The sequence below is a fragment of the Macrotis lagotis genome, chromosome 3, assembly GCF_037893015.1.
Source record: "Macrotis lagotis isolate mMagLag1 chromosome 3, bilby.v1.9.chrom.fasta, whole genome shotgun sequence".
NCBI classification, from domain to species: domain Eukaryota; kingdom Metazoa; phylum Chordata; class Mammalia; order Peramelemorphia; family Peramelidae; genus Macrotis; species Macrotis lagotis.
The window spans coordinates 122,152,895-122,167,614 of NC_133660.1; the positions used below are offsets into that span (position 1 = coordinate 122,152,895).

The following is a 14,720-nucleotide window of genomic DNA, read 5'->3' on the forward strand; positions in this document are numbered from 1 at the left end:
CCACAGTGCTAACCACAAAGGGAGGGGGGAGTAGGGGAAGGGAATAAACATTTATATATAGTGCTTGTTATGGGTCAAGCATTGTACTATAAGTTTTGGTACTATGAGAAGAAAGTATCAAACAATCTAATCAAAATTCATAAAATACAATATATAAGATTATAAAGGAATTGAATTATATTGAAATAGAGTAATCAAAAATAGATATTTTTTTTTTAAATTTCATGTCTCCTTGCCCTAAGGGTTGATTTTAGAGTCCATCCTTAAAATCTTTGTTTCTGGCATCATCTTTGGTTTTTTCATATACACTTGACTTCTACCCCGTCTTTTTTCCAAATCCCTAGAGTAGGGTCCCCTTGAATTCCATCCTTAGTCATCTTCTCATCTTTCTTTATTCTCTTATATTCCCATAGCTATCATATCTAGAAATATGGCTCTCATCTCCTATATCTCCAAACTAAAAGATAGGCATGTGGAAAATAGCCACATATTTTTTTTCTCTTCATTTACAACTTCAAAAATCACCCTTTCCCCCATTTCCAGTATCCTCATCAGGGTCTTCACCAAAAGAGTAACTAGTAACAGCTAGCTTATTGTGTTTTATGGTTCACAAAAAAAAACAAACTTCATAAATATTCATTCATTTATTTCTCACAACTGTCCTAAGAAGTAGGTTCTATTATCATGCCTCTTTTACAAATGAGGAAACCAAGGCAAATAGACCCTAAGTCTCTTTCCTAGAATCACAACAGTTAGTCATAGTCTGACATTGAATTGGAATTTCAGTCTTCTAACTCTAGTTCACTCTCCCCTTTTCTACCTTACTGCCTCCATCTCGAAGTAAACCATTCAAAAATGGAATTTTATTGTTCAGTCATATCTGACTCTTCATGACCCTATTTTGGGTTTTCTTGATAAAAACACTAAAATAGCTTGTCATGTTCTTCTCCAGCTCATTTTATAGATGAGGAAACTGAGACAAATAGTGACTTGCCCAGGTTCACACAGCTAGTCAGTGTGAGACCATATTTGAACTCAGGAAGACCCATACCACCTAGTTTCCCCTAGTCTACCTTATAATGCATATACAAATCATTCATTAAGTGGTCAAAAGCCAACAATGAAAAGAATAAGGAAAGTAAGCAGTCCAAAGTGTTCCTTAAATTGAATAACTAAGTGTCTGCCCCATGAATGTTTTCAGTTGCTGTGACTGGATGTGGGTCTCTGATAAGATCTCAACCCTTTGAAATCCTCCTTTTAAATAAATAATCTTTCTGCTCTTTTCTCTTAGTCCACAATGACGACTTTGCCTCCTGTGCAGTTAGAATACTCAAAGCTTGCCCGCTTAACAAGAAAGAGGAAGACATGTTCCCCAACAGGTCTCACAAAGTAAGTGGCTCAGATTGTGGTGTTTTTAGTTTTTTTGTTTTGTTTTTTAATTTCTGTAATCCTTTATCTTGCTATAATTCTAGTGGGCAGATACAAAGGGTGGTCAGGGAAGAGGAATAAGAAGAAAATTCATGGAGTGAAATTAGTTCCAAGAGAGTATAATTACTGACAATTATTCATCAAGTCCACAGATTAACTGTGACCTTGAATGGATCTGGTCATTTATTCCTATATTGGGCACAATTAAGTTAAAGGATCTTTGTTGGTTTCTGTCTCAAAAGAAAGGGGTTTGATATTTATCACTCACAGTGGATTGGGTATGAACTAAGACCAGACATAATGGCTCTGGTGTCACTGATAATGTGAACCACAGACTGTCTGAATAGAAAAACTATCATGAAGACATTTAGAGAATAGTAGAACTCAAAGGGATCTTCTCAGAGGTCATCCCATTACAATACACATCTCTCTAGGTGTCACTCTCATCTGTAGCATATCTGACCTTTGGTGATCTGGGTTCTCCTTGAGGACCTTCAGGAATAGAGAATCCACCACTTCCAAAGACAACCAATTTTTGAATAGTTCTAGTAGTTTGGAAGTTTTTCTCCATAAGTTCTGTCCTTTGACTAGAAGCACACTATTTTTTTTTTCTATAGACAACACTGCATCGTCTTTAAGATTAAACTACTGTTTAAAAAAAAGAATTTAAATTTAAAAATAAGAAGTCACAGGTTTGAAAGAAACAAAACTGAAAATAAACATGTGAAATGACTCCCATAGATGAAAAAAGCAAACTGAGTTCTACTACTAGCAATTTTTTTGGCATTTAAAGGTCTCATATATTAAAAAAAAAAATTTGCATCAGGAGAGATTATATATATATGATAAAATGTTATACATAATATATTAAATGGATATAATATGAAAGATATTAGATATTACTGTTATGTTGTTTCAAGTTACATTATTAAAAGAATCAAAGTTTAAAACTGAAGGGGGGAAAAAAGACTTTATGAATAGCCTGTCCCTGATTATCATATTGGTTTAGCCTCTGAGATCAACAGTTTTTTCCAACTTGAAAATATTCAGTTCTATGTAATTAAGACTTGAATACAGAGCTATTATTCAAAAGATTTAACTGAATTTGCTCAATTCTTTGTACAACACTGCTCATTCCCAATGGGCTCATCGGATGAATTTTACTCCTCCAGTATTTCTTTTCCTCTAGTTTCTAACTATCTTCTTTCTATTCAGTTCTCTCTTAACATTTTTTTCCTCTCATTTAAATTTAGGGCTCAATTGCTAAAAATTAAAGATGAGACAGATAAATATCTGGAATTGAAATGGAAAGGGTTCACAAAAGAAGAAGCAGCTGCGTAAGTATAGTCTTTAAAAAGACCTTCACATGTAAAGTTTCTTTTGTCTTTATTCTCAGCTGAAACTTCCAGTTCCCTTATTCAGTACACCTTTTTCATTGAAACATGGCATTTAAAAATTAAACATCAATTAAATAATAATGAATCATTTCTACTGATCTCACATATATCAAAGTCCTTTAATTTCATGGCTCTCATAATTCTCGTATTTACCAAGGTATTATGATATCACATTTGCAATATTTTAGTTAAGATTTTTGTCATTAATTGCCTCTTAACCTTCTTTTTAAGGTGTTTTTACAGTCATGAAAAAAACTTGCATTAGGAGAGCTTATTAAATTCATATTTTTTCTTCTTGTACTTTTATCCTAGCCTCAATTAATGTACCTCTTTACTTCCAAATACCTACTTAAAAGACTAAGTTGGGGAATATATGATGATAGAACTGACATTTATATAATTTTTTAAAGGATGACAAAGCCTTTTATAGACATTGTCTTATCTGATCCCCACAATAGTATCTCACTGCACTATTCTCGGGATCAAATAAGATAATGCCCATCCACATTATTCCCATTTGCCAGATGAAGAAACTAATGATTCTAGATAAAGTATATTTTTATGTGGCTCACTTTAGATTTTTAAAATATGAAAATATACACTTAATTTTTAGTATGCCTGATCTGTGTATTTGATTAATTTTTTAAAAATTCTTGTTAGACTGTGAGAAACTTGACAAAGACATGAAATAGCATTTAAATAAGCATTGTTGTTTTTTTACCTGTATAGATTAAATAGTTTTATTGAAGTTTGTTATGATTTGGCTAAGTGTTACCTCTTAAGTCTTTTTTTGGGAATATTAGAATGAGAGAATGGAATTGGAAATAGCTCTCTCCCTTCTTGTATAGATATAGAAACTGAGACCCAGAGAAAAAATGTGATTCTCCATCTCTTTTATGTGGCTCACTTGATAAAATGGTTTCATTTAATTGTGATAAAATCAGTGAAATTCTTAAAATCTCATTGAATTAGTATAGCTGAAATAAGGAAATGTACTGATAGTAAAATAGTTCATATAGATTAAATAATAATAGAAAGAACAAAGTTTAATTTAATTAGTAGTATTTTGATACAAAGACAACTTTAGCACTTTAGTCATTTTTTAATATAATAAATATTTAGTACCACTTTCTGATGTTTCCCAAGCATCATGTCTATTGATCATTAGCATATCTAGAACTTCTTTTTTGTAAAACATGCTTATTATGGCATTAAAAGAGTTAAATCCATGGAATTAAGTTAGTTTGAAAGAATTTGATGCTAAATTAATTTAGAAGACTTCATCATAACTTAACAGTGCAATACTGGGTAAACTCAAAAATGAAATGATCCTCTAAAGCCTTGATTAAACCTACTCATTGTTAAGAACAGTTGGTGCTGGGTATGGGACTGGAGTGATGGAGAGAAGGGAGGATAAAAAAGGGAAAAGAGAAGGGTGGCCTGAAAAGAGACCTTTTATAAAAAGAAAAAAGAAGGGGAAGAGTATGAACCTGAACCTAGTGACCACTTGCTTTCATATTTCATTTGAACTTCATACTATACATATGTGGGTTATTTAAAATAAATTTGCATACATAAAGTATGTATCAGTTCCTATGTGTACTGGATGAAAATTGATAATGAATATTTATTTAACTGCGTCAATATGCATGCATCATATAGGAGGATTACAAACAGGCCCTTCTTGCATGATTTTTAAACTTTTTCCTGACTTATAAAATTTTAAATTAACTTTTATAAAATAACTATAAGTTCAGTATTTCAATGTATCTTATACTGTGTACTAATGGGGATTTGAGATAAATACAATTCTCATTCTAACTTGATGTCCTTGCCACTAACAAGTGGTAGAGGAGGTTCATGTTTAATACATCATGATGCTGTAGCTATTTTTAAAGGCAAATATTCTATATCTCTGGTGCCAGAGTTCTGATTTAAAGGTAAAGAAAGCAAAATTTCTTTAAATGAATTATTTTGGATTTACTTAGTGCTTGAGATTACTTAGTGATGTGTGAACTGAACCATAGCAGGATAGGATTTGCTCTCATGTATACTTGTCCATCATTAGACACTCCCCATATACACACGCACAAATACACACACATACACAAAGGTATAAGGCATAAGGTGGCAGCCTGTTGATCTTATTCCTGTCTTTGACATCTGGGCTAAAGACTCACTGTGGTTTATTTTCATCGGATTTGAAAGACTGGATTGAATTCATAAAGGAAAGAGAATCAATTATGAATGATGAGTTGGTTTCAGAGTCAGAGAGATCTGGGTTCAAGTTCTCTATTATCTTTTGACTGGGTGATTCTGAAGGGGAAGTCACTTCTCAGAATTCCCAGGATATATTCAAAGATTATCAGTTATAGATCAGGTTCCATTCTGCATGACTAGGAAGAGTTATATTACTAGGAGTTCCTTATCTCAATAAAATGAGGTGTCTAAACCTTGATTACAACTACTACCACCAACACAAAAAAATAAATAAAAAATGATCAATTTCAATGAAGGACATCAAACAGCAAGTACTTAAGGAAGAAATTATTTTAGAAAAAAGGAGACTGATGTTGAATTAGCTTTTTCTTCACTTTTGTTCATTTCTCATATATATATATGTATGTATGTATGTATATAAAATATGGGGAAGGGAAAGAATAGAAAATTAAAGGCTTTTAGATAAAATAAGTCTTTATAGACTGAAGAATCAGAGGGTTGATGATAAATCATTTTAACAAGTTTTCAACAAAATGGTAATTAAGTGAATGAGGAAAAAATAAGATGGTTGGAAGTTGGAGGGAAGGAAATAACATTTTTGTATTAGCTACTACATGTTAGACACTGTGATTAGTATTCTATAAATATTGTTCATTTGATCCTTACAACAACCCTAAGAGAATGGGGTTAAGTGACTTACCCAAGGTCACACAGCTAGGTACTTAAGTGTCTGAGGTCAGATTTGAATTCAGGCCCTATTAGGGGCCCTTTTAAACATAGACTTCTTTTTTTCTTAACTCCAGTAGACCTGGAGTTTCAAAGACCTGCGTTCAAATCCTGCCTCAGAACTCTGTTCCCCTCAGTTTCTTTAACTATAAAAAGTATAGCACCCAGCAGCTAGGTGGCACAGTGGATGGAGTACCAGCCTTGGAGTCACTTAAAAATTACCTAGCTGTGTGACCTTGGGCAAATCACTTAATCCCATTGCCTTAAATAAATAATATTTATTTATTTAAGGCATAGAGTGCTGGCCCTGAAGTTAGGAGGACCTGAGTGACCTTGGACAAGTCACTTAAGCCTAGGGCCATCTCCAGTGGTCCTGATTCATATCTGGCCATTCACTCAAATTCAGTTAAGGTGCTTGTCATGACATCATCTCTTCGAAGTCTTCGAAATGAAAGGCAAACATCTAGTTGCCTGTAAAAGAGACATAAGAATTTCTACATATGTACAATAATGAAAACTCTGGCATATAAAGTTGACCTCAGAATTAGGAAGTCCTAGATTCAAATTCTGCTAATGATAGATACTGGTTGTATGATCCTAGACAAGTTATTTCATTTCTTTACTGTTTTGACTGCTCACTATGCTGGTAAGGTACAGAGAAGATGCAAACCTGCACTGGCAATGGGAGTTCCATTATCCTGGAGTTTCTATACCAATGAGGGTCTCACAGGATTATAATATGTCCAATATACAGGGAATCATGGTTCATATAGAGACCAGGTAGAACAGTGGACAGCTGACTGGCGCAATAGTAGATATGACACTGAACCAGAAACCAGAAAGACTCATGATCCTGCGTTCAAAATCTGACCTCAGACACTTAATAGCTGTGTGAACCCCTGGGCAAGACACTTAGCCCCTGTTTGCCTCCTCTGGAAAATGAGCTGGATATGGAAATAACAAACCATTCCTCTATCTTTGCTAAGAACATACCAAATGTGGGTCATGGAGAATTGGACACAACTGAAAAATAACTGTACAATAACAACAGCAAAGAGAAATACTCTGGAAAGATGACTAAGTCTGGAGTTCATCCACTCTTATTCTCAGTTTCCTCATCTCTGAAATGGGGGGGGGGGGTGTAATGGATTAGTGAAGCTCTGAAGTTCTTTCCTACTCTAAATTCATGTTTCTCTTATGTTTTATGGGGGATAGAAAGATCAAATAGACCTGTGCCTGTCCTCAAGTATCAAATGCTAGTGGAGATTATAGATATTGAAGAATTAATTTTTTAAAAAAATCCCGAGTGAGGAATATATTTAAATTTCAGTAGGCATCCTATGCATGAATTTAGTTGCTAAATAATTTTGTTCTTTCTAGCATCATCTGTAAGTATACTTGGGGGCTTTAAGGATGTGTGATTCCATCAGTGGGAATGCTCCCTCCACAAAGAGAGAGCCCTCCCCCTTTAACTAATTAGATTTTCTCTGCAGTGCTGTGGCCCAAGAATTTATCAGCAGCCTGAGGCTAACCTGCTGATGAGCCTTTGAACTTAGCTGGATAGTCCTCAGATGACCAAGCTTCCATTCTTCACTTGATGTACTTGACTTGGCCATTGTCCAAATCTTTCTAGTTTGGGTAGGACCAACCAAAGCAGACTTGGGATGACTCCACCTTGGGGAGCTCAGAGTACACTCTACCCCATGAGTAGGCAGGAGAGTGGAACTTAAATAAATTCTCTTTAAATATGGTAGTGGCTAATTTTTAAAAAAGAACTTTAATTAATTAGCTAGGTGATGCAATGGATGAAGTACTAGACCTGGAATCAAAAGACTTGGGTTCAAATCCAGCCTCAGCCACTTATTAATGTGACCCTGGGCAAATCATTTATATCTATTTGCCTCAATGACCTCATCTTAAAAATGAATTGGCAAACACCATTCTCATTATGAAGTGGTTGTCCCCCCCCCCCCTGCCAGCTAGATGGCCATGCAGTGGATAGAGCCCTGGACTTAGAGTCTGGAAGATCTCAGTTCAAATCCAACACTTACTCACTGTGAAACCCTAGGCAAGTCATATATCCTATAGTGAATACTTAGAACAATGCCTAACTGTAGCAGATACTTAAGAAATGCTTATTCCCCCCCACCCCCAAATAAAAAGAACTGCAGAAGGAAATGGCAAACTATTCCAAAATCCTTGCCAAGAAAACTCCAAATAGGGTCACAAAGAAACAAATGTCTGAACAGCAACATTTATGGAAAAAGCAAAAATGTGTGGTTTAAACATAGGGTTTTAAAGGTATTAAAGAATGAGTTTGTTCTAATTTTTCTCATTTTTAGAAAATGTTGAGAAATTGTAAAGAAGTTAGTACTAAAAGTGGAAAAATCAAAAAGTAACAAGATGACAGTTTGATGCCTCTGTTCAATGCCTTTTTTCTCCTATTTAGCCTTGATAGAGTTGTTCAATTATAAAAGCCATAGAATTCCTTCCAACAAGATAAGTGCAAGTAGACTATTGTAGACTGTTCTTTTTTTGTGGCTTTTCAGTATTCACTTAATTACATTTTACATACAATTCATCTGAAAGAGAAGTGAATTTGATATTTCAGTAGCTTTTCAAGTAGCCCTTGTATTCCATTTACTATAAATGTCTTTTCCCCCAGCATTTACAGTATTAAACATAAAAACCATAAATATTGACATTTTTGAATTTTTTTCAGTAATATTAAAAACCCATAGACTTATAAAATTCTAGAGTTTGAAATCCTGAAATCCCTTTCCAACATTCTGTGAAAATGGTCCTCTCACGTTACCTGACAGACAACTCACTACTTCAGGAGGAATGAGCCCACTCCATTTTTTTGCTCAGCTCTCATTCATCTTACATTTTACTGAAATCTCCTCCCTGTGACTTCCATTTCTTCTTTTTATGACTAGACATTATTTTCCCCTTAAATATATGGTTTTCAAAATATCCATTCTTTGTAGATTGTTTCTGTATAAGTTATAAATCTTTTTCCTTCTAAAGAATTCACATTTCTCATAGCTAATGAGAAAGAGAGAAAGATGCAATATACTAAAATACAAAAAAAAAAATCCCCAAGTTTTTAAAAGCTTATGTGTCAACCTTCCTCTGCTCATTAGAAAGGTAGACTGTGCATGTAGAATTTTGAAAAAACTGTCAGACATAGTTCCTATGTTGGTTGCTGTTATAAGGAAAAGGATAAACTGAGGGATGGCTAAGGAGAAGAGCCATGTAACAACAAAATGAAAGAATAAAATTATTAGGAAATATGTAAATTAAAGATACAAAATAAATTCATAACTATTTAAAACACTTCTTTGAATTAAAAATTGAATGAATTCATATATATAATAAATATAAATTTTATTGTTGTTTGATTGTTTTTTAGTTGTGTCTGACTTTTCAGGACAACATTTAGGGGCTTCTTGGAAAAGATACTAGTGTGGTTTACCATTTCTTTTTCCATCTCATTTTATAGATGAGGAAACTGAGGAAAATGGGTTTAAGTGACTTAGCCAGGGTCACACAACTACCACATTTCCTGAAACTGAATTTGAATTCAAGTCTTTGTGACTCCAGGACCAGAACCCTATCTACCATGCCACCTTCTGCCACCCTTAGAGTCCCATTAATATGCCTTGCCTCTCCGAGGATTCTCTTCCCTCTCAATTTCTGTGGAGACTCAGACCAGTCTCTAAAAGAAGGACCACCCTCTCTCATTCTCTCAGTCAAACTGTCATCATCCAACAACTGTTGACAGAGAATGAGAGAGGGTGGTCCTTCCTTTAGAGACTAGCTTCCATATATGATCGTATTTTGTTGTTGTTGTCCAGTCATATACTCTTCACGGCCCCATTTGAGGTTTTTTTTTGGCAAAGATCATGAAGTAGTTTGCCATTCTCCAACTCACTTTACAGATGAGGAAACTGAGGCAAACAGGGTGAAGTCACACAGCTAATCATTGTCTGAGGTCAGATTTGCACTCATGTCTTCCTGACTCCAGGACCAGTCTTCTATCCACTGTACCATCTGGCTGCCCATTTATATCTTGAATATACCTATTGTGCTCACTCCTCCATTGGTATGTAAGGATTCCTTAATAATTGTCTCCCAAGCTTTGTAACAGTACTAGCAAACTGTAAGCAATTAATACTTGTTAATTGACTAAAAATGATGGTCAGGTCAGTTTTGAATTCTCTAGATTTGGGGTTGATTTTCAAAGGTGTTCTGAAGTCAATGGAATCCAGTACTTTGAACCCAAGTTCCATTCCTCTTCTAGCCACTTGTGAGCTTACTGAGCATAGAAGGGCTTTTTAACATCCCAGAGTCTCAGTTTCTTCACCTGTAAAATAAGTATAACAGCATTTACGTTAATTGTCTCACAGGGATATTGTGAGACTCAACTGAAATATATGCTAAGCACTTTTTAAACCTTGAAGCATTGCATCAGTATTGGGCAAAATTATCAGATGAAATGGTTATACATGTAGAGCCTATATTAGATCGATTTCTGACAGGGGAGGGGTGGGGGATGGGAGGGAGGGAGAAAAATGTAAAACTCAGAACCTTGCAAAAAATTGGTTGTTGAAAACAACTGTTGCATATCATTAGAAAAATAAATAAAATAGTTAATTAAAAATGTCACATGCAAATTGGCTATGATATAGCCTGACTCCTTGAAAGACTGTACTGATGTAGGTAGCTCCTCTAAGAATATCCATCACCTCCCAGCATGTCATCTACTAAGGAAGACCTACTTCAATATCTCTTGATATTATTGCATGAGGACCTACTGAGCATATATCTTGTCAATCAATTATTCTTTGCTCTCACTACTCATTTAGTCCACTTTTTTTTTTTTAGGGAAGGTGTCTCCATTTGGGCAGTTAGATGATACATTGGATGGACCACTGAACCCAGAATCAGGAAGACCTGAGTTCAAGTTCAGCCTTACATATTTACTAGTTGTTTACTCCTGGGCAAGTCACTTAACACTGTTTGCCTCAGTTTCCTCTTCTGTAAAATTATCTGGAGAAGGAAATGGTAAATTACTCTATCTCTGCCAAGATAATCCCCAATGGGATATCAAAGAGTAGGTATAGCTGAAGAATGGCTCAAACAACAAGCAAACAAAATCTCCTTCACCCACTTCTTGGATGAAATTTTTTATGACAATACATTTCAGCCTATTCATGCCTTGCTCTTTACCTATCACTGTTTTGTTGACCCACAACTTACATCCCTTGAAGAATATAATATCCCCTAACTTGTATTCATGGGTCCTTAACAGCAAAATAATATAGATGTTAAAAAGCTGAACCTTCGTCTCAGGAAGGAAGTGATAGTTCTTTTTTTCTGTGACCAGACACAGATGAGTATACTTTCACATACTCATTAAAAGAATTATACAGTTTTCCCAAAAATAATCTATCTTTCTCTCTTCCAGTCTAAAATATAATCTTATTATGTGTATTTCTTAATAAGATCATGTCACTGCACTATTGAAAGGTTCAATGTCTTAGGATCAAAACTAATCCAACAACCTCATTTAGTATAATGACGATGATAGCTAGTATTTATATAATGCTTTAGGGTTTGTAAAGGGTCTTACAAATTTCATCTCATTTCATCATCACAATAACTTGGGAGGTAGATATTTTATTATTATCATCTCCATCTTATATATGAGGGAACTGAGGCACACAGAAGTTAAATGACTAACCCAGGGGGACACAGCTGCTAAGTGTTTGAGTCTAGATTTGACTCTGGTTCTTCCTGACTCTAGTTTCAGTATTCAGTCCTTTATGTCACCTTGCTCACTGTCTGAGAAGTTAAATAACTCATACCCAAGGTCAACACGGGTCATGTATGACCTTGAGCAAAGCCAGGACTTGAATCTCTTATCTTCTGACTCCAATAGCAGCAACTTTTTATTCCATCAAATAAAAAGTCCTGGTTTCCTGACATTCAAGAACCTCCATCATGACTTAACTCTGTTTAGACTTCAATGCTATTATCACTACCATTCATATACTCTACCTTTCAGCCTTTGTGTTGTTGGTGGTGCCATTCAGTTGTGTCTGACTTTTCATGACCCAGTATGGGGTTTTATTGACAAAGATACTGGAGTGGTTTGCTTCCTTCTCCAGGTCCATCTCCATTCTCACAGATAAGGAAACTGAGGCAAATAGAGTTAAGTGACTTGCCCAGGGTCATACAACTAGTAAGTATCTGAGGCTAGATTTGAACTTTGGAAGAAGATTCCTCCTGACTCCAGGTCTAATTCTCTATTTACAGTGCCACCTAGCCACTCCCAATAATATGGACCTTGCGTTCAGTATTAAGCACCACAATTTAACCTTGATAAGCTGGAAAGTGTCTTGGAAGAGGCAACAAGGATGAGGAAGGGAAGTCTATGTTAGAATCTGAAGGAATTAAGCATTGACTCATCTGGCTTATTCTGGAGAAACGAAGACTTAGAAGGGACTCAAAAGCAATTTTCAAATATTTTTCAAGGATTGTCACAGGAGAAGGAATTCAGCTTATTATATTTGGTCCAAGAGGATAGAACCAGAATTTGAGATCTATGCACCCAATGTAAAAGACCTATTTAAAAGTGAGGGTCAAAAAAACTGTCTAACAATGAGAGCTATCCAAGAGTAGGATGGGCTGCTCCTAGAGGTGGTGAGTTCCTACTACTTGGATGTATTCAAGCAGAGTCTGGATGACCACTTGCTGATTATGGTCTGTTTAAGGTATTTTCTATAAATGTCAGACTGAATGACCTTTGAAATTCCTCCCAGTTGTTAAATTCTTTCATGCTCTTCTTGTGAGATTCTTTGACTTTCTAGCCCTTCCATTTGCTCCCATCACTTCTGAGGAGTCCTGAGAAATTCCTGTCACATACACATGCCTTTTCCAGGGCTTCTTTGTGCTTCACTTTGATGGGTGGGTGACAAGGAAGACTCTGAACTGCTGTTGAAAACATTTAAAAAGTATACCTTCCTGTCTGTTGTAAAATATGCTGTTTAGAATCCTTATCTCTTCTGATCATTTCAAGTTCAGCTCTGGTGCTGAGATACGATGCCTTTTGGAATTTCGATGCGTTTGTTCTCCCTGATGACAAAGGAGCCAACATAGGTAGGATCGTGATGTTGATCAATGCAGCCTCAAAAAACAGTTGCTTCTATTCTCATGCCTGGGAATCAAAACCAAAATACATTTTAGGAGTTGCTCTTTTGTCTTAGCCTTTTAATCAAAAGTCCTGATAAAATGATGAACTTATTAGAAATAATGATTATTCTTTTTAAGTTTGGACAATCCCAATGAGTTGTTCTGTTCCTTTAATTTTAATTCATTAACACCTACTACTTCTCAGGTAGATTTGCCAGGCCCTGGAAGTAGTTTCTATCTTATATATGAAGGCCTGCTTTGCTCAAATGAAGACATATTTTTGCCTTACTTATTGGGGTCACAAGAATTGTGAGTTATATACCTTCCATGAAAAAGCATTTGGAAGGAAGGAATATAATGTGCTTTGATGATAGATAGGGATGATGAGAAATTTTGGTCTGGATATATGGTTTTACAAATTTAAAGAAATGAGGAAACTTCTTCCCAATGCAACTTATAAAACTAAGAAGTATTTAGGGTAGACTGGAGCATACTGGATAGAACACTGGATTTTGAGGATCTGGGTTTGAATCATGTCTCAACTGCTTACTAATCCTATAACCCTAGGTATATATATAACCTTATAATTAACCTATAACCTTAGCAGTCCTGTGCCTTAGATTCCTTTTCTGTAAAATTGTAAGTATTGGATTTGACTTCTAAGGTCTCTTCCAACTCAATCCATGATTCTAGAAAAGCCCTCCATCTCTAAGACTACTTTATGCTTCATGCCTTTTGTGATCATCCTAGAGTTTCTCACCCCCCCTCCCCAAAACTGATATGAACTTAATTTGTTTAGGGAAGCTAAGTGACCCACATAGAATGCTGGCCTGAAGTCAGGAAGACTCCAGTTTCTGAATTCAAATCTGGTCTCAGATACTTACTGTGTGACCCTGAGTAAGTCATTTAACCTTGTTTGCCTCAGTTTTCTAATCTGCCAAATGACCTGGAGGAGAAACCCCAATTGAAGTAACAAAAAGTCAAACATGACTGAAATGACTCCATAACAAGAAGAAGAATAATTCATTTTGTTTATATTTTCTATTTGCTAATCTATATATATATTGTGTTTCACTCAAAATAATGTTTTTTGAGGGCAGGACTTGTTTTCCTTTTAGATCTTTTATCCCTGATATTTAGCATAGTGCCTAGTTCTAGTGGTTGTTGAAGTCAATGCCAGAAATGGAGAAGTACAGGGAGGGACCAGATTTTGAAGGGAAAGGTAATGAGTTTGATTTGGGACACATTGACTTTGAGCTGACAATGCAATAACTGAGTAGAAAAGACCAGTGAGGAGGAAACAATGCTTGAGACCAAGATGAGGAAAGAATCATTGCTTAGAGACCTAGATTTGGAACAGACTCATTGAAGGCAACAGCTGAAGCCATAAGAGCAGATACTATGGAAAAAAGTTAGAAAAAAAGGACATGCTTGAAATTTTCTTCCTAAAATGCTTCTGCAATGTTCTTACTTTTCTTCTGGACCTCAAACTAAACTTTTAATGTTATGATCACATCTGTTGTTTTCTGATCAGGAAATAAAATACTTTAAAAGTCCAGTTATGGTCATTAAAATGTGTTGGATTGTGATGTTTATACTATGGATACATCAGAAAATGAAAAAGTCTCTCATCTAAAAAAATAGAGTGTGAATTCACTCTGTACTCCAAGGATAGTGTATTACGTCTTTTTGTGTTTAATATATTTGTGTATATACTCCTTTCTGTTCCTTTCTGGTGAGCTCTCTTTT

At 35.3% G+C, this 14,720-nt stretch overlaps 1 protein-coding gene across 1 annotated transcript in view; it reads left to right on the top strand.

The window, feature by feature from the left end:
* TTC29 (tetratricopeptide repeat domain 29) overlaps positions 1 to 14,720 on the top strand; it is a 287,488-nt gene that overhangs the window by 5,739 nt on the left and 267,029 nt on the right. The window contains exons 3-4 of the mRNA XM_074231575.1: positions 1,292 to 1,389; positions 2,682 to 2,765. Coding sequence (XP_074087676.1) covers positions 1,298 to 1,389; positions 2,682 to 2,765 — 176 coding nt within the window. The 5' untranslated portion in view covers positions 1,292 to 1,297. The remainder of the gene's footprint in view (positions 1 to 1,291; positions 1,390 to 2,681; positions 2,766 to 14,720) is intronic.